The following is a 20,501-nucleotide window of genomic DNA, read 5'->3' as shown; positions in this document are numbered from 1 at the left end:
TATTTCTACTTTGGCAATGAATACAAGATGTGGAAGCACGTTTGGGTTAAAGTGATGAGAATGAAACAATGGAAACCTTGGGATAGGATAGTGCAGTCTGAGATGAGGACAAAGTATACACGGGAAAGGGGACCTTGCCCAAGACAAGGCACCACAGGGAAATGCATAGTGTGTTTTTCCAGCTGGCCCTGGCTCAGGAAAATGTCCTGAAAGCAATGCTTCTCAGAGCAGGGTCTGTGGACCATCTACATTAGAAATGCTTGGTACTAGTTTAAAATACAGACGCCTCAGCCTCTAGTCAAGTGATACTTCTGCAGCGAAGTGTAAAAACCAGTGTTCTGGAAGTTGGACACACCCTTTAAGAGGGAGAAGTGTCATGAAGGGTGTGGGTAGGAAATGTGGACAGAAAGGAGGAGAACAGAGTGCCCAAGCCATTGCCTTGGTAAGAGTGGTTCTGGGGGCCAGAAAAGGGTGGGCACATGAGAGTCTCAGGCCACTCTCTCTAGTACTGTCCTGTTCCCTCTCTATTCCTTTTCCTCCTGCCCACCGCTTTCTCAGTCACTGGGCACCCCAAGTCTCTTGGCAGCCCAGGATCCCAAGAAGCACGGGATGCAGGACCTAGGCTCCAGTAAACCATCACATCCCACGTTACCCCCTCTGCCTACACCCTCCCCTGCCTCTGGGTGTGAGGTTTCAGCAGAGGCTCTGAAAACCTCCAGGGGCTGCTGAAATGGCAGCTTCTAGACCACCAACCTGGATAGTCGCTGTAAAAATTTCTGGGGTCTTTAAGCAGTACAGAAAGAGCCCCAAAGGGGAAAAGATGGTTTGTCAGCATAAAAAACCAACACTGAAAATGTGAACATGAATTCCCTACTACCAATGTGAGGAGAGGTCTTCCAGGCAGGAATTTTTTTTTTTTTTTTCAATTCTGCATTGTAATACAGATCCCTTTGTAATGAAGAAAAGGTAGAGGCTTCTCTAATCCCTTTAAAGACAAGTCAGAAGCCTGAGGGAAGGGCAGTCACATTTCATAATGACTAATTAACTTGCTTGAATTGCAACTTGCAGTAGAAAAGTTTCCCAGAGAAATCATATTCTTTTTTTTTTTTTTTTGACAATTCTCCAGAGGAAGGCAAGTATAAGCAAGATATTAAACCACATCGTACTTTGTTCTCACAAAATACTGTTTGTTGTTGCATTACCAGTGACTCAAAGATTCTCATTAATTTTCCAGGACTTTTAGTGGCTTTTTAGCCACTAAAACAAATGTTATATCAATGGAACCAAATATAGGTGGTATTAAATATAATGCAAATTAGAAGTGGCACACAGAAAGTACCCTTGCAAAAATTCTGTTATTTGTAACTAGAGATTTCTGATTCATTCATATTGAGATGGATTATAAATTTGTAGATTTGTGGTTACTAAACTGGGTTAAACATATACACAATATTCCTTGAAATACTAATCATTTTAGACCCTTCATCTGGATTTATTTAATCTTTGGGTCCTGTCCCTAATAAACCACCAGGGTTTTGTAGAATAAAAAGCAATTCATAAGAGTTTCACAATTTCTCTGAGGTTTGCAATCCGGTAATAGAGAATAAAGATTATGCTTTTTCATGAGGAAGTAATAATCTCCTGTATTAGTTTCCTATTGCTTCTGTAAAATGTTACCATAAATTCAGTAACTTAAAACAATACAAAGGTATTATCTAGTAGTTATGGAGGTGAGAAATCCAAAATAAATATCACTGGGCCAAAACCAAGGAATCGGCAGGACTGTGTTCCTTCCAGAAGCTCTATGAGAGAGTTTCAGTGCGTTTTCCAGACTCTAGAGGCTGCCTGCATTTCTTGGCTTGTAGCCTCATCTTTCATCTTCAAAGCCAGAAGTATAGCATCTGCCAATCTCTTTCTCTGACTCTGACCCCCCTGCCTCCTTCTTATAAAGACCCTTGAAATTTCGTCCCTGTAATTTAGGATAATCTCTCCATCTCAAATCCCTTTTGCCATATAAGGTAATCTATACACAAATTCCAGGGATTAGAGCATGGTCATCTTTGTGGGGTCATTACTGTCCTACCATGTCTCCTCACCTAACCACCCACTACCAACAATTGCAATTTTTACCAACTACACAAGTTTTCACTGCGATAGGTGCAAGCAAAAGAAATAAAATCTGGTTCTCTTAAGCAGAAAGAGAATTATGGGAAAGATAGCTGGAAAGTAGTAGAAAGGCTGGCAAAATGATCACGGGCAGGATCCAAGGGCTGCAGGAACTAGAACCACAGCCAAAATCGCAGCCTAGGAAGAATCTGGTGAGAACTCTGCAGCTGGCACTGTGGTCACTGCCACTGCCTGCCCTGTGCCCTGGACACTCCACTGGTGCTGCTGCTACCAGACCCTGGATATAGCTGCTGCACCCATATTGGATTCTAAGCGATTTCCTGGAGCTGTGTGTCCTGTGCGAGGTGGGGAGGAGGGCATCTGATGAGCTAGGCTCAGGTCATCTGCTTGCAGCTACTTGCTGGCTGTGGGGAGAGGGGGGCCTCTGCTCCATTGAGGCTACCACAGTGGGAAGCCCTACTGGCCTCCTACCTACCCTAGGATGCCCACAGAGTAAGTCCTGGTGCTGGGCAACTGAAAAATGGCAAATGTCCACTAGACTGTTCAGACTCAGGAACAGGAACACGCTGGCTTGACAGCAAGGTTGCACCTCTGAAGAATCCTAAACCACTGCGTAAAACTTGGAAGCTGCCTATTCTTGCACATAGAATTTTGCTACACTTTGACATCAGACCCTCACCTCTGTGTGGTCCATGTCACTCAAGAAAATGTCTAGGTGGCTGCTGCTTTTTACCTTTTCCTTCTCTTATTCTTTCTCTTTAACAATATGATTGCCATATACATATTTCTTACCTTCTTTACTCTCTATGTACCAAGTACTTACAGCCTAGGAATATAAGCATGAAGACGGTCCCTTGAATATGCCTAGGCACGACCTCCTATCATTAATATACAAGGATAACTCATGAAATGATTCATAGTTTGACTTGTTTTTCGAGGTGTGATAAAGAGTTTGTTCTGATGTATTGTTTTCTCTGCCCTGGGCTTCTGGTGCCTATTTGATAGGTCCGGCCACTGTCTTTTGCTTTGCCATCTGACATGGACTGGGGTCAAATCTTCACGCTTGGCCCAATAATGTTGAATTCCAACCACAGAGCTAAATTGGCCTAGGGAGATAGCATGTAAATGCTGTGAATAGCTGAGATTATTAGAAGAAGGAGAATAGAAAGAAATCAAAAGGAGATGTTTATGTTTTAAGAAAAACAAGATGGAAAAAAAACCCTTCACTAACTTGAAAAACACACCTTTAATGTGGCTCCTCTTTCTTAAATATCTAGAAACTTCTGAAAGAGAAAGATCTAGAAAGGTCCCTGTGTCGGCTCTGGTCAAACCTCTAAGAAGCAGGCCTTGATTAGTGTGGCTCTGACACCAAGACTGGCAAGGACAAAAATAAACAAAGAAGCATTATAAATGTCCATACCCTTTGGCCCAGTAATTCCACTTACAGAAATCTAGCCTTAGGAAATAAGCAGAGCTATGGAAAGGAGTCTTATGTGCAATGATATTTATTTAAAAGCTAATCATAAAAGTAAGAATTTGGTAACAATCTAAAAGTCCAATCATAGCAATAGCTAATGCTTATTAAGCTTTTAATTTGTATAAGGCATGGTACTAAGTGCTTTGTATGAACTATGTCATCAAACCTCATGAATGAAGCGTTGTTATTACCCAATTTTACAAATGAAGATACTGAGTCACAAAGCAGTTAAGCAACTTGCCCAGGGCCAAGCAACTCCAAGTGGTAGAGCCGGGATTTGAACTGAGTTTCATCTGAATCCAAAGCTGGTTATTTGAAATCACCAAGCTATACACTTTTTTAATGGAGGATGATTGAATAAACACAGTACAAACATCATGAAATATTAAATTGCCATTAGTATGATGATTTTGAACAATTTTTAAAAAAATTTTAAAATGTTCATGATATAATATTAAATTTAAAAATCCCAGACACAACATTTAGTAAAGAGCATGATCTCAACTAGGGTACAGATATACACAAAAGACTGTTAACAAATGTAAAAAAATGATTGTTTCTAGTTTGTGAACAAATGTAAAATTATATTTTCTTTTTCATACTCTTCTATACTTTTCAAGCATCCTACAGTTAGCAAGTATTGCTTGTATAAAAGGGAAATAGTTGGTGTTCAGAAGAAGATAACTCTAGGCTGGAAGAGTCTGAGAATCAGTGCTCAATGGGTTAGCCCAACCATCGTCCACTGTGGTGGGTTCCGAGCCCTACAAGGCCAGGCAGCTCTAACACACTGGCCAGCCCCCAGGGAGCAATGGCTAAGTCTCAGCATGGGAGCACTGCTTGCAAGGCTGACTCAGCTGCCCCATCTGGAGCCATCCTGCTACAAAAGTGAGATTATTAATTAATGGAGCCAGTGACCAGCACAAATTACATGCCAGAACCAGGGAGGAATTTTCACTCTTGGACCTCTACCTAGGTGACTTTGGACAAGTCATTTATCCTTTTTATGCCTTTGTTTCCTCATCCATAAAATGAGGACAGTAGTACTATCTACCTGATTGGGTTGTTGTAAGAATTAAATGAGAGAAAGCATGTAAAGTCTAGTACAGTATCTGGAACATAATTAGTACTCGATAAATCATCACTTTAAAAGAATAACAAAACACACTTTGCCCCATGATAGACGTAGAGGGAAAGGCTGAGGAGGCTGATTTAACATTATCCCTAAGAAACAGATGGAATACATTATTGCTAAAACTAATTCCTTTTGAGTGGATTTGATTAAATTAAGCTGGTATTGGGTAGGCCAAAGAATGTAGTTATGCTTCTAGTTTTGTCCAAGAACAAGAAACTGCATCTTTTTTTAAAACCATTCTAAACTCCCTATAAACATACTGCCTTCTGTTAAGACTAACTCTAGTGTCCAATGTCAGTGTGTATAAGTTATATAAAAATTCTTACCAAATTAGAGATGATTTGGGGTTTCTGAGTATGCTCAAATATATGCTGTGAGAGTAATAAAGCATAATTTAATATTCCGCGGCAGGGACAGAACTGTCTCTTTACAGACATAACACTGCAGATATTAAATAAATAACAAAAATACCATGAGATTTTTTTCTAGCATTTTAGGCAATACACTGATGATTAGAGTTGATATAAACAATGTTTTTCAGTCATGGCAGGTGGATTAAGGGGATGTATTAGAGGGTTTTTCCCTCTCTCTTTTATTTTTCTTATTAAAATTATTTTTTCCTATCATAGTTACTGCTTTTTTTTTTTTTTTTTTTTTTTTTTTTAGTTACTGCTTTTATAATGAAAAATATTAAGTATGATTTAAGAAGAAATGACCTAGCCACTTGGTGGCAGTATGTCATGAAGATAATAGTCTATATGGCTTCATTTCAGTCCTTCGCTTAAAAATTTTGTCATTGACATATATACACTACCATGTATAAAACAGGTAACTAATGAGAACCTACTGTATAGCACAAGGAACTCTACTCAATGATCTATGGTGACCTAAATGGCGAGGAAATCTAAAAAGAGTGGATATAGGTACAGCGTATATACGTATAACTGATTCACTTTGCTGCATAGCAGAAACTAACACAACATTGGAAAGCAACTATACTCCAATAAACATTAATAAAAAAAATTTGTCATTGGCTTGATTTCTTCTCTGACAGTTTTGTTTATCAATTGTCTTACTTCAGATATCTGATTCTTTGTGAAATTACCCTCTTACAATTAAGCATCTCTTTTAACTGACTTTAATTTAATCTAATTTAAATTAATACACCTGGTTGATTTGAAACTATGATAACAAAAAGACTCTAAAGGAAGATTATGTTTATTCTCTATTACGGCTAATAAAGCCCTAGTCAGATATGAAAATTATTTTTATGTGATGCAAATTAATAACTGACGTTTCATGCCAAATAACCACCTGTAGTTTATACAACAGAATTATATTAACCTGTATTAAAAGCCAACAGCACCATATATATTTTAAATAAAAATGCTATCTTTAAAATAATGAAAGTGAAAACAAAAATAATCCAGCAACATATGCTGTAAACCCATGATTTTGCAAAATTGAAAGTTGTGTTACATTTTAATGTAATATTTTTCTTAAAATTGTAAACTAATGTAGATGCAGACTCCTGCTCGGGCTCCCTGAGAATGAACATAAGCCTGTAAAATACTAATTTAGATGAATAAACCTGGCTGTTGACCACTGGGGATGGAACCACATACTTAGGGAAAAAAGAGACGTAGTGAAGCACTGAGGAGCCAGAAAGGGCTTCTGATTTGTCACAATCCACAGTGAAACATTTCCCTCTTGCTGTGGAGAAGTGAGAATAAAAACACAGGAAAGAACTTTTGGCTTTTCTGATGTTTTCATCTTCTAAAATTCCCTACCCATTGTTCTTAGAAAACTACTCTTCAATCGAGCCTGTGTTTGCACCCAGATCAGCCTTTTTAAAACATTTCCAAAGACCCATAGGAATCTTTTTATCGGAACTCTGTGATATTTTTCTCAAAGAGAGTTGCCCTGGCCACATAGCTTGTTATACAAGCCTATGATATCTCCGTAGCAGTTAAGGACACCTCAAGTTGTGATTTCTCCCTGGCCCCCAAAGTGATTCTTTTAATAGAAGAATTTGAACACTGAAATCAGAATGTCTGAATAAATAGGGCTTGAGGCCCTCTTGGAGATCCAGAGCTTAGAACCATTTTCAGGAATATCTTCTGTCAGCTGGGAGAATTGTGTCCTTGAAGTCACCTCTGGCAGCTTTTAATTATCAGGAGGGAGGAGGTGGGTAAGGAAACTCCAGGACTCTTTTTTTCTCTTTTATAAATTTATTTATTTTATTTTATTATTATCATTATTATATTTTTGGCTGCATTGGGTCTCCATTGAGGTGAGGTGTGCGGGCTTCTCATTCGGTGGCTTCTCTTGTTGCAGAGCATGGGCTCTAGGCGCGCGGCCTTCAGTAGCTGTGGCACGAGGGCTCAGTAGTCGTGGCTCCCAGGCTCTAGAGCACAGGCTTCAGTAGTTGTGGCACACGGGCTTAGTTGCTCCGCGGCATGTGGGATCTTCCCCGACCAGGGCTCAAACCCGTGTCCCCTGCATTGACAGGCGGATTCTTAACCACTGAGCCACCAGGGAAGCCCATCCAGGACTCTTCTGAGTTCAGGCTGAAAACAAGTTAGCTACCAAGGCAGCTGACCCCACCCTGGTCAGAAGATTTCATTAGCAGTGTTCTGACAGGCTTTACGGGTAGACAGGGCTGGCCAGGATCCTTGCCCGTGGGGAAGGAGCAGAGGGAAGTCATTAATGGCATTCCACCCTTATGTTATAACCTCAAAGTGTCTGCTAATCAAAACTGGGCTTCTTATATGAAGCCAAGAGGCTGTTCACAAACAGCATCTCTAAGACTGTGCAAAGGCAAAAGTGACACATCTTGGAGACTTTTAAGGAAACCTAAACTTTATTGCATCATCTATTGGAAGGAATCAAGTAGAGACCAGTTGTGTGTTTTTTTCTGGCTCGGTGAATGAAATAAAGCTCCTTGGAATTTGTTGCCTAGAAGCCTCATGAAATTAGTGGACACACCTTCAAGTCTTACAAAACCTAGGTAGTTTTTATTGTCCTTTGAATGTTTCCTCCTTTAGGATTTACCCAATTTAATAAAAAGAAGAAGACACACACACACACACACACGCACGCGCGCACACACACACACACACACACACACACACACAGGTTTTTGCTTTTACTCCATCTTTCCAGCCTATTAAAGTTACTGGTTTGCTTTAATCATCTCCAAACAAGTGAAGAAACTCTCTTAGGAAATTGGGTAACCTGAGTGCAAAAAATAAAAAGCTGACACTATTTTCTTTTTGTTTAAGTTCCCCAGGTCACACTGAAATCATTTCAACATGATACTCAGAATTCTGGGCTTCTAATTGCTTCCATCTTTGAAGGACACCTTACTTCTGGTAAGAAAATACTGCTTAGGTTTGTTGAGTAGTCTTTACTAATCATCCATCTGAATGCTCCATGCTGAAAAATCATGTGTCAGGCATACGTTTCTTGACAGTAAGATATGCCACATGCTTTCCATAGGAAAATAATCACACAAAAATCTGCTTAAAATTGAATGTAAGGAGTGGTTTAGGTAGATTTTGCTAGCTTTGCTCTGGGTTAGATACACGTTCAGTTCAATTGCTGCTGGGGCTCAAGATCTCAAAAATTCTTCCCAAAAAATACCATTATGTGAGCGTCTACCATGTGCTAGGAATTTCATATACACCATCTTTTTCAATCTTCAAAATCGTCATCAATCTTCAAAGCTACCTGTTGAGGTAAGTGCTATGTATCTATTTTACAGATGGGAAAACTGGAGCTCAGAGAGGTTGAGGAACTTGTTTGGACTAAAATTCAAATACAATTTTCAAATCCTGAAGTCTGTGCTCCTTCTCTTATGTAAACCAGCTCCCATTTTATTTGTTAGTATGACTTTGTATTTTCCATTGATAAGCATATCTAAATGTTTCAGGCATAAAAAAGATACTAGATTAGGTTGTAGAGCATTTATCTCCTTGCATAGAAATCTGGTAAGAATAGTATAAAAACTTTGGCAGGTGATATTGACATTCTTTGGACTTCTGTTTATTTATTCAAAAAATATTCTATGTTGCCAGGCACATATTTTATGTGCCAGGCACTATTCTGAGTACTGGGGAATCAGCAATGAAAAAGATGAACAAAGGCTCTGTCTTCATGGAGCTTCCATTCCAGATAGACAGGGTGGGGTGGGGGAAACCACAAACAAAAAAAAGAAAAGGAAGGTGGCAGCAAGTGTTATAAAGGAAATGAAGCAATGTAAGGGTACTCTGAACTTGCGTTATGTGAATCAATTACGGGCCAAGTGCTTAGGTTCAGCACAGATCCCTAATTACAAATGCCTGCACAGACCTGCACCTTGATATTTCTGTGGGAATTGTGGAGGCTAGGAACCCATGGCTGCTCTGTGAGATAGCTATTATTTTACAGAAGAGGAAACTTGAACTTCAGCAAGTTCATTATTATGCTCTGATGTTACAGAGCTGATAAGCAGCAGCATCTAGTTCGAACCCAGGTATCTCAGGTTATTCTCTTGGTGACTCTGCTCTACTCCTCAAACCCCTTTACCTGGCCCCATGTTAACTTGGGAATTCCTCATTCTCCTCCAGGACTAATGCACAAGGATATGTGGAAGCCAGTACCTCCCGTTAGTTGCTTGAAATCCTTAGCAATAGTATTGTAGTCCTAGGAAAACACTAATTCCATACCCCACTGGGACTTTGGAGCGAAGTAAGCCACACTGGCCCTGGCCCACCAGTGGCTTTAGGAGAGGGGCTGGACAGCATGGAGACCCCCAAGTGCATGTTAGGTGCAGCTGGGGAATAACTAGGCCAGGGCCAATTCAGTGTCTGACACATGGTAAGTATCCGACAAACGTCTGCCAAAGCTGGGGAGGAAGGAGGATGGAAGGGGCCAATACCCAGCATGGCTCAGAACCAACTCCAGCATGACAAGTCATGTCCAAATTAAAGTTTACATTTGAAAATAGAAAATAGGGTTTTTCATGTACTAGGGAGAAAATAGGATGAGCCTGGTAGGTAACACATGCTGAATATAATAATTATTTAAAGATTACAGGTGATTAATTCCACTTCAAAATTCAAAAAAAGCACTGTTTTTAAAATAAAATGCCAGTGTAAGATATATGGCAATTTGGATTTCTCTCATAACAAATATTGTTCTAAGTAGAGTGAAGGTTCTTTTTTAGCAGGAAAAAATTCATGAACAATAAATTTCGAAGAATGGTGACAAGTTGTACATAACTTCCGTCTTGTACAAAAGGTTAAAAAAAAACACAACTCAGTTGTGATTGTGGCCAGCTTTAGACTCTGTTGCAAGCAATTGGGAATTCTCACTCGTGCCAAACAAACCAAGTGATGTTTATCACTAAACTTTTTTTATATAAAATATGCAAGCACAAGCTCAGAAAAATGTCTAATGCTGACCACGTTTGCCAGAGACTCAATTCACTGACATCAGATATATGCAGCCCAATTCCCTCAAACAAAAGGTATTGTGCAGTTTGGAAGGGCAGTCACTTTACAGCCCAAGGTAAAGGTTAATTTTATTTCCCCTTCCTATTTCCTTTGAGATCAATGACCTTCACTTGGAGCAGAGTAGAAGAACAATGATTCTGGCGTCACACAGATGGAAATTATACCTAAAATTATTTTTCTTTCCTCTCAGACAATAGGCAACAAGACATTGGGCTTCTATTAGGAATGGTCTTCTTTGCCGTTATTTTATCAATTCTTTCTTTGATTGGGATATTGAACAGATCGCTCAGAACTGGGTAAGTTTTTGTAGAATTTGTTTTCTCATTTAGACATATATTGGTACCATCAAAATGTAGTCAATTCTATGATTTACTAGAAAAATTCATCAACATTTTTCTTGAGAGAAAGACAAAAGAAACTGTTCAATGGGTACCCACCCATGCCAAACTATTTACAAATGTCATTCATTTAATCCTTGCAAGATCCTGCCAGAAAAGCTCAGTGGCCTATTTTACAGATGACTTACACGAGGCTTAGAGAGGTTAAGTGCTCAGCCCAAGGTCACCAAACACTAAGCCAGGAACAGCTCACGTCTCAGCCCATGTTCTGTCTTTCCTTAGGCAGCCTTCTCATTGTGCCCTCAAGTCTGTCTACAGTGCCTGAATTCTTCACAGTAGTTTAAGTCGTAACCTACCTCAAGTTCTACCCAAGCAAATCCCCTGAATCAATGTGAAGAGAAGTGTGGCAATGTGTGAATTCATCACTTTGATACCAATCGTGTTAGTGTTTTAGCATCCAGCCCCAATGCCCATTCCCCTTGGCCTCCTTCAGTCATTTTTTTCCAATATGGTATTAGTATAATAAAGATCAATGCCTAATTATTTTAAAATGAGACTTTGAGGGAAGCAAGGCCTTTGACACCCTAAATTTTACCAGATGCACTGAGTAGTTCTAATTGGTTAATAAAGTTGTTTGATGTGGCAGTCCCCCAGTTCGTCCAGTGACGCACAAATTTAACACATGTGAATGTTCTTTGCCTAATTGGCACTGAGTTTCTATTTCTTGCCATCACTTGCTTCATGAGATAATCCTTCTTTCTTTGAAATTTATAATCAAAATGCAGTAGAGAGATTCAGAATGAGCTATTGTGAATAAGGTACACTAGTGATATATTTTTTAAATTTACATAGGCTTTTTCCTCAAAACCTAAGCTTTTAAATTACACATTAATAAATATATCCCTGGTACCCTTGTGAGGTGAGAAAACTAATATGGAACTTTATTTCAGGTTGTTTTAAAACATACTTGATTATAAAACCCTTTGAAATATCTTAATGTTCCAACTTGTAGTGCATAATCATATTAATATTTGTGTTATTATCCAAAGATGTCCTAGAGAGTGTAAAATTTTAAATAACATTAAGTATGTTACAAACTAAAAATTAACTTCCTACTGGTAACGATAAATAAGAAAATAAAACAATTCTTTGCTAATTTAATTATTTAAATAAGCATTCTTTTTAAAAAGATAAAACTAGAGATAATTCCAATATTACTGTTTTACATATGAGCAGATACTGTTTTTACTATAACTTTACATTATTTATAAAAGCCTTATTTCAGAAACAGAACTGGAAAATGGAGAGCAAAACAATTTTAAATATAATGAAAACAAGAGTGGTATCTATCTATCTATCTATATATATACACACACACACATATATATTTTTCTCACTGTATCAGTATGCTGTATAAAAACTTTTCTTCAATAGCATGAACTTACTAATTTGGTCTAATTTTAGGTATATAAAGGGAGTGTGAATTATTTAAAAAACCGAACCATAAAACATTGTATAAATATGTGTAAAGAAATTATTTTTTACCCTACAGTTCAAGGTCAAATTGGGCAAGCAAAGTCCATGCAGCTAATTTGGTTGATACTTAGCAAAAGTTCTTAGAGAAGCTGCATAAACAGATATAAGAGTCTGATCTGTTGTGCTGCATTGTTAACACATAATAATGTGCCAGAGATCAGTGTAGTCTCTTCGAAGCTCCCGGGACAACCTTTTTGCTCAAATCAATTTTTACGTAAATGCAGAAAGTGCTTTCAACACAGTGGCAGTGCCAAGGGGTAGCTTAGGAGGAAGAGTGAGGTGTTCACAGCTTCTCACTCTTCCTTCCACCACCCGATCCCAGAGATCCGTAATAAGCACGCAGCCTAAGTAAAAACTGGTGTCCTCACCATGCCACACAACTGCAAGCCAACTTCCCAGGACTCCTGCTCCAACTACATAAGGAAAGTCTGGAGCCACCACTATCATCTCAACCCTATTTAGAATCATTACAATTAGAGGAGCTCAAATATTATCGTTTTATTATATGACATTCTCTTCTTTAACATTTCTCTGTGGTTATGGTTCCCTTGGAAAGTTTTACAAAATATCCCTTAGGTTTTACAAACTTTTCCACACTGACATCTCCGCTTATAATGGTTTGCCATATTTAACATGTGTATAGTTTCACTTCCTGGGTGGTTCTCCCATTTATCTTGAATCTAGTGTGAGTGTTTTGTAATGTTCCGGCTTATTAGAGACAGGCAGAGCAATAGAGAGAAGAGGAAAATCTGAAAAGATATTGAATCAACTTTCCACATAACTTCTTAAAGTAAGAGATGGAAATCTTAGTTTCTGCATCGGAAAGTTTGGTTTTAATTATGCATTCCATTCTAGTTGATTTCCTAATCTCCTAGATGATTGCCTGCACCAATCCTCAAGTAAGATGCTTATTCTTAGTCATTTTTTGTTTTTTAGAATTAAAAGAAGAATCTTATTGCTAATACCGAAGTGGCTTTATGAAGATATTCCTAATATAGAAAATAGCAATGTTGTGAAAATGCTACAGGTAACCAAACACCATCAAATACAAACTAAATGGCAGCTGAAACCAAGAGTGCAGTCCAATAATTAGAGTAGAATTTCCATTCAAATAAAGAAATATGTGTGCATATTTGCACAACTGTATGGCTTATGTAGAGATAAAATTATACATATTTCAAATCATACTTGAGAGATGAGAGAATGGACTAAGGGAAGAAAAGAGAGATGAAAGAGAGAAGCAATGCCATTCAAAAGAGAAGAGTGAATGGAAGATTGTAAGCCAGGTGCCAGAGCCACTTACTTGGTGGCCAAGCAATTGGAAGGTGTCTTCAGGGACAAAAGGAAGAGGGAAGAAAATCTCAATAGATCGAGCCTCAGAGACACAAAGGGGCTTCTGTTTTACATGAGACTGGAGAAGCAGGTGGAGCCCAGGGAGGACACCACTTTGCTCCTGAGACCCAGTGGAATTCGAGAAGATGAATGTGAGGGGACTATGGCAGATGGCGTCACCAGGGGTGGGCCAGGTATCCAGTTTAGCAAAGAATAGAAGGGTGCCCCAGGAAGACCCTGAGCTGTAGGGGACTTTGCCAGTTATGGAGGAGCTGCTGCTGATTATGGAAGAGGGGAAGTAATCTGCTATGTGTGCTCCTACACTTTCTGGCTCTCCAGCCTGGCTGTCAAGGGGTTCAAAACTCAGTTGATGGGACAGACACATCATTCAAGCATTGCAATGCAGTGACGTAGTACAGTAACAGAGATGAGACAAAACATGATGAGAGTATAGAGGAAACATATTAAAAGACAGGAAGGAGTTGCTCAGGAGAAACGGAAGACATTCAAAATAGACAGGCTACATGAGCAAAGGCACAGAGGTGAGAAGAGCATGTTGGGTGTTGCTTTGTAGAAACACTTGATGTGAGGAGTGACTGGAATAATGTGGGAATGCAGAGTGGGATCAGATCACAGGAGACCTTATTATGGAACTCAGACTTCATTCTGCCAATCAATAGTTTTCAAACTTGAAAAAAAGTTATTTTTAGCCTAGGAACCCTTTGTTCAAATGATGTGAGGAAGACAAATATTTGTAAAACAAGAAAAAGTGGCTCTTTTTGGAGATCTAGTGAGCCCATTAACCAACTCCTTCCCTAGCCCCAGGTGAGTCCCTAAGGCAACAGTTCTCAGCCTTGGTTGCATGCTAGAATCCTGATTCCCAGGCCACAACCCAGGGTCTTTGGGGGAGGGAGGGCAGGGGGAGACCCAGGCCTCAGCATTTTCCAAAGCTTCCCAAGTGATTCCACTACACAGCCATGCTGAGCACACTGTTAAGGGGTTGAAAACTATTGCTAAAGCCAGTGAGGAGTCAGTGAGGGTGTGTCCATTGGAATAGGAATGGTCCTAGGAAAGAGGCAGAATGGGAAGGTAGAGAAATAAGCATCGTGAGTTGTGGGCCAAGTGTTGGGAAGCAAGGGTCCTTGGTGCTGACTTTGTAGAGGGTCTGTAACATAAGAAGTGGAATGCATCTGTGGAATGTGACAAGGAGCAGGTCACTGGTGGTCCCGGTCCAGGGGTTCAGTTAGAAGTGAATGGAAGGGGACTGAGAGTGGAGACATCTTTTGAGGAGTGTACTCTAGAAGGGAAGTAAGAAAGGGGCTATGCTGACACATGATCAAATACTCTCAATACTGATGCGACGAATGTATTAACAGTAGCTCCAGAGCAGTATGGACTCAGAAGCGTGTTTGTACTAAATTGAATGGGCTTGAGAGGACTAGTATGGGGGGGGCGGGGGAGGGAGAGGACTGATCAAGTACGACTATGAAGGGATGTGGAGGAAAGTCTCACCTGGAGCAAGAGGAGGGATCCTTGTCTCTGGATCCTTGAAGGAGAGAAAGGGTGTGGACGTGGTTGATTTTGAAGGAGGTAATGTTGCCTACACAGTGGACGGGTGGTCTGGAATAACTGAACCCACATATAGAATAAAGTACACAGTTAACAGCTGACTGAAGGACAAGTACATAGTCACCAAACTACAACTAATAAATACTGTGGTCTTGATATACATTCCACTTAGTCGTTCTGTCTTGCTCCCCCACTAGTTATCCTAGGGAACTGGGGACACTCTGTGATTCAGAGCATTGTCCCTGCCCTCGTTGTGATCAGATCCTCCTCTTCCTTTACTGTCCTCACACTGGAATAGTCCCTGTTGCTCTTCTATGTCCTTCACTATGGTCTGACTCCCATCCACTTCTCCACTCAGCTGCCAGCCTGAAGAGGGGAAAACACCGCCTTCCTCTCAGTTTACTATAGCAACTCTAGTTCCTTTGACTTCATCTGACCCACGACTACATGTCTGCCCTTCCCAACCCAAACCTGGCAAGTGCCTTGGGGAGGCAGAGCCGATGAAAATTTGAACGACCCTTCATGCTGCTTTATTCAAGGTCTTTGTCTTTGTCAAACTTCCTTCCCATTCTGGGCTCCTGGAATTAGAAATGAACCTTAGGGTTTCCTTCAGATGAGGTTTTGCTTTCTGCCCAAAGACTAAGGAGTAGTGTTCTAGTCAGTTCAGGCTGCTCCAACCATAGACTGGGTGGCTTAAATGACAAACCATAGACTGGGTGGCTTAAATGACAAACATCTATTTCCTACAGTCCTGGAGGCTGGGAGGTCCAAGATCAAGACACCAGCAGATCTGGTTCCTGGTGACAGCTCTCTTGCAGATGGCTGCTTTCTGGTTGTGTCCTCACATAGCAGACAGAGAGATCAGCTCTCTCGTGTCTTTTCTTATGAGAACGCTAATCCTATTCATGAAGGCTCCACCCCCATGACCTAACTACCTCCCAAAGGCCCCACCTCCTAATACCATCACATTGGGGGTTAGGGCTTCAACACATGAATTCTGGAGGGACTCAAACATGCAGTCCATAGCAAGTGGCTATAATTTTGTAATTGTGTTGGGTGGGAGTTATTTGCCCTGGGAAGCCAGCCATCAGCTGGAAGGCTTCGAGTCCTTTTCTTACCAGAAGAGTCATCAGGCTTTTATACAAAGAAAAACTTTCTTCACCCACCCTCCTGACTGATCATCACAGACATGTCTGACTTGTGAGCTGCTAGCTGCACGCCTTTAGAACCACAGCGCAAAGCATTTACTACAACTTTATTCTCAAATGGAAGCAAAATACGATTCTCCATGCACTATCCCCCACCGCCAACTTTCTTTTATTTAAGCAACAAAGTATTTTCTTGTAGAAAGGAACTATAATATTAAGAAATAGTCCAAAATTTTAAAAGGCCCTGAAATAATTTGCAAGTTAATATGAAAGAGGCTTCTTTCTCTTTAAAATTTTTAAATAAAGGCATGTGCTTACAGCATGGACTATTTTTATTACTCCCTTCCTTCAGTCTCCTCCTGGGAGAATTTAACAAACATTTGGAATGGAGCAGGGTTAACAAAAGACAAAAGGAGGAAATCATATGGGAAGCGAAACAATATGAAGAAAAATTAGGGGGAAAGGAAAGTTGAGGGAAAGCAAAACTCCAGTCCTTACTCAATTATCCAGTTGGCTCCTTTAAACTTCTTTTGTAAAAAAAAAACAATGTCTTTTCTTTCTAGGAAAAAAGTGAATTTATGAATAGTAATTCCAGAGAACAGGTCCTATATGTTGATCCAGTGATTACAGAGATAGAAATCTTTCTCCCAGAAGAAAAACCCATGGACTACAAAAGGGAAAAGAACACAGGATCCGTGGAGACAAACGACAGCCTGCAGAAGTCACTACTCACCAACACTACAATTGTATATATTCCTGATCTCAACACTGGGTATAAACCCCAGATTTCAAATTTTCTCACTGGGGGAAACCATCTCAGCAATAATGATGAAACAGCTTCCTCAACTCTGGAGCCACCAGCTGATTGCTTAAACCTGGGAAAGAATGCCAGGTTTAAAAAATATCCTAATTTTTCTTTCTCTGTCTCAAGTATGAATTCGCTAAGCAACACACTATTTCTTGAAGAATTAAGCCTCATTTTAAATCAAGGAGAATGCAGTCCTCCAGACATGCAAAACCCTGTAGAAGGGGAAACCACCATGCTTTTGGAAAATGCATCACCAAATGAAACTATTCCAGAACAGACCCTGCTGCCTGATGAATTCGTGACCTGTTTGGGGAGCATGAATGAGGCGTTACCATCTATAAATTCTTATTTTCCACAAAATATTTTGGAAAGCCACTTCAATAGGATTTCACTCTTAGAAAAGTAGAGCTGTGTAGTCCAAAGCTGCCTTGCAATTTGAAGATGGCTCTCTCCCTCAACACAAATTTAATTCTGCCCTATTTTTTTTTAATTGGAGAATTAAGATCTAAAGATAGAACATAATTCATGGCCACAAAAGCAGCAACAATATTAGGGATGCCTCCTATATTTTAGAAGATGTATCAACTATATCTTTTTGAATTTTCCTCATTACAAGGCACAAAACAGATCTCTCTTTTGTATGAAGGATAAATAATACAAAATATGTGGTAGTGAAATAAATGCTGAAAATCGTTCTTTGAAATTGAGATATTAGTATTCGCTTACAAGAGGAAAAGCAAGTTTAATTTTCATTTTATTACTTAGTGTTCTCTCGAGTAGATAAAAATACAGCCCACAGACAACAAAATAGGTAAGGGATGGAAACAGAGGAACAATTAATTACATGTTTACTGTGTTGGGTTTTTGCCCTACGACTTTCTATTCAGATGTTAAGAATTTGATCTTCCTTATTTTGATTTTGGACTGAGAGAGTTGTAAAACAGTGATGTGTGGAAATCACAAGATAGCTGTCTTCATTCCAGTTCAGAGTGATGGCATTGTTCTCCTGTGGTGTAGTTGGTGTATTAATTACACTGTAGTAGATTTATTGAGGTAGAAGATCAACAAGGTGTAATTATTTCTTTTGTATTAGATATCTGTCACAAAATTATTGTTAAACCAGGTATTTTTCCAAATCTAGGATGGCAATACTTGCCACACCTGTCACTGCCCCATATCCTGTGTCTCCTGTAAACATCACCAACTCATCACCACGTGCCTTTCTGCTGAGCCCTAAGGTGGCCTCAGAATCCTCGCAACACAGTGCTCCTCATGGCCACAGTCAATAAGGGCTGGGACTGGAGATGAACTCTATCTGCCAACCAGGTCAATATTGGAAGTAGGTGATCTTAAAAATATAAAATGCATATTTTAATTGAGAAAAGGTACCCAGCAGACATCTCTATTATGATTAATTTTTACATCAGGGGGACTTTTTTCTAAAGATCAGAACAATTTGAAAATTGAATAGATTACCCATTGAATTTCTCTTCTTCTAACAGTTGTCAGCAATAATTTATATTCAGATTAGTTTTATTTTAGCAAACAAAGCAGTTAATCAAAAAAGGACCAGTTGTTAGCACATGAGCAAGCTATTTTGTTTTGTTTTGGCTTTTAAAAAAAGAAAAACCACAAAAGCAGTTTTGTTGTCATTAAATGTCCCCATGGGGCTTCCCTGGTGGCGTAGTGGTTGAGAGTCCGCCTGCCAATGCAGGGGACGCGGGAAGATCCCACATGCCACAGAGCCGCTGGGCCCGTGAGCCATGGCCGCTGAGCCTGCGCGTCCGGAGCCTGTGCTCCGCAACGGGAGAGGCCACAACAGTGAGAGGCCCGCGTACTGCAAAAAAAAAAAAAATGTCCCCATGAGGAGGATGACCACACATCCTGGTTTTTGTCTGTTGTCCCAGTGTTAAGTATGGCCAGTGTGCCTTTTCCCTCTCAGAAGCATCTCTTTGGATGATAAATCATTTGGTCACTCATCTATGAAGACTGTTTAATGTCCAACATATAAATAATTTATCACAATTCATCTCTTTTTTTGCCTTGGTGGTCCTCTTTATTTTATATCATTTACTAAAGCCATTGTGCTCCAAAATGAACATACTATTGGTGTAAAAAATATATCTCCTGCTGTGAAATTCTATTCTGTTTACCCTAAAATATGTATATATTTGTTGTACTTCACATATTCTGAAAGGTGTATATTTTAAATCACTAATGAAATGCTAACATTAAATATCTTGACTTGTAAATGATCATATGCCTTTGTGTTATTCCTTACCCAATGGGAGAATACAATGAAGCAAAGAGGCGGGTAGTATTTGAGATAGAAATAACAAAAGACCAAGATGAATCTTTGATGTTTACCAATCTGCTGAAGACATCTGTTAACAAGTGAAAAATATTTTCATAGTGTGTTTCAGTATAACTGTAATCTGCCACACATCAAAAAAGCTTTTGTCAGGCTTATAGGATTGCAGCATTATTTGATCTTCTGTGTGTGCTTTCAATGCAGTCAGTGCTTCCTTTATAACATCTTCTCGTCCCCCTGGAGCAGAAAGGGGGCTGCTTTCTCTTCCTATAGTGTCCTTCTCACACCCACATCACGTTAAGAATGGAGGAGACACTTCTAGTTCCATCCATGCCATTGGCCCTTGTTGGTCCCAATGGACTAAAATTTGAGGCTATACCTATAAACAAAGCAGTATGCTTGCCATTGCCCCAACTCAGAGAAAATTTCAACTGCTTCATCACAATGCAACCTTGGTAAAGGGCAAAGGGTTTTCTTTCTATGATTCTTTTTTTTTAATAAAGTTATTTATTTTATTTATTTATTTTTGGCTGCCTTGGGTCTTCGCTGCTGTGCGTGGGCTTTCTCTAGTTGCTGTGAGCCCGGGCTACTCTTTGTTGTGGTGCGCCTCATCATCGTGGCTGCTCTTTTTGCAGAGCATGGGCTCTAGGCACATGGGCTTCAGTAGTTGTGGCACGCGGGCTCAGTAGTTGTGGCTTGTGGGCTCTAGAGCACAGACTCAGTAGTTGTGGTGCACGGACTTAGTTGCTCCACAGCACGTGGGATCTTCCTGGACCAGGGCTCAAACCCATGTTCCCTGCATTGGCAGGAGGATTCTTAACCACTACGCCACCAGAGAAGCCCATCTTTCTATGATTCTTATTCAACAAGTATTCACTGAAGTGTTGAATGCCCCTACTATGTGTAAAGGCACTTTGAACCAATATAGATGTTAACAAAACCAGCCAAGTCCCTGCAGTCTTAGAGCTTATATTCTAAAAGCAAGAAGCAGATAGCACATGGAACCAAATCACTGCCCTTCAGGGAGCTTTTGGTGGGGAAGAGGGTGAGGATAGGAGATCGAGAGAGGCAGAAAAAAATAAAGAAGAAAAATGCCAGCTAATGAGTGCCATGTAGAGAGGTAAAATGGGATAATGTGATAGAGAAGGACTTGGTGGCCACTTTGTGCTGGGCAGTCAGGGAAGGTCTTTCCCAGGAGGGGACATTGCAATCTGAATCACAGGTA

General features: G+C 39.9%; 1 protein-coding gene across 1 annotated transcript in view; it reads left to right on the top strand.

Annotated features, from left to right (window-relative positions):
• Positions 1 to 19,217, top strand: part of IL23R (interleukin 23 receptor) — a 55,628-nt gene extending 36,411 nt beyond the window's left edge. Inside the window, exons 8-11 of the mRNA XM_019920146.3 lie at positions 8,021 to 8,110; positions 10,425 to 10,530; positions 13,045 to 13,135; positions 16,721 to 19,217. Coding sequence (XP_019775705.1) covers positions 8,021 to 8,110; positions 10,425 to 10,530; positions 13,045 to 13,135; positions 16,721 to 17,371 — 938 coding nt within the window. The 3' untranslated portion in view covers positions 17,372 to 19,217. The remainder of the gene's footprint in view (positions 1 to 8,020; positions 8,111 to 10,424; positions 10,531 to 13,044; positions 13,136 to 16,720) is intronic.
• The last annotated feature ends 1,284 nt before the right edge of the window (positions 19,218 to 20,501 follow it).

Source organism: Tursiops truncatus, chromosome 1 (genome assembly GCF_011762595.2).
Source record: "Tursiops truncatus isolate mTurTru1 chromosome 1, mTurTru1.mat.Y, whole genome shotgun sequence".
NCBI classification, from domain to species: Eukaryota; Metazoa; Chordata; class Mammalia; order Artiodactyla; family Delphinidae; genus Tursiops; species Tursiops truncatus.
The sequence above is the reverse complement of the archived record's forward strand: the minus strand, read 5'-3'. Positions and strand labels throughout refer to the sequence as shown.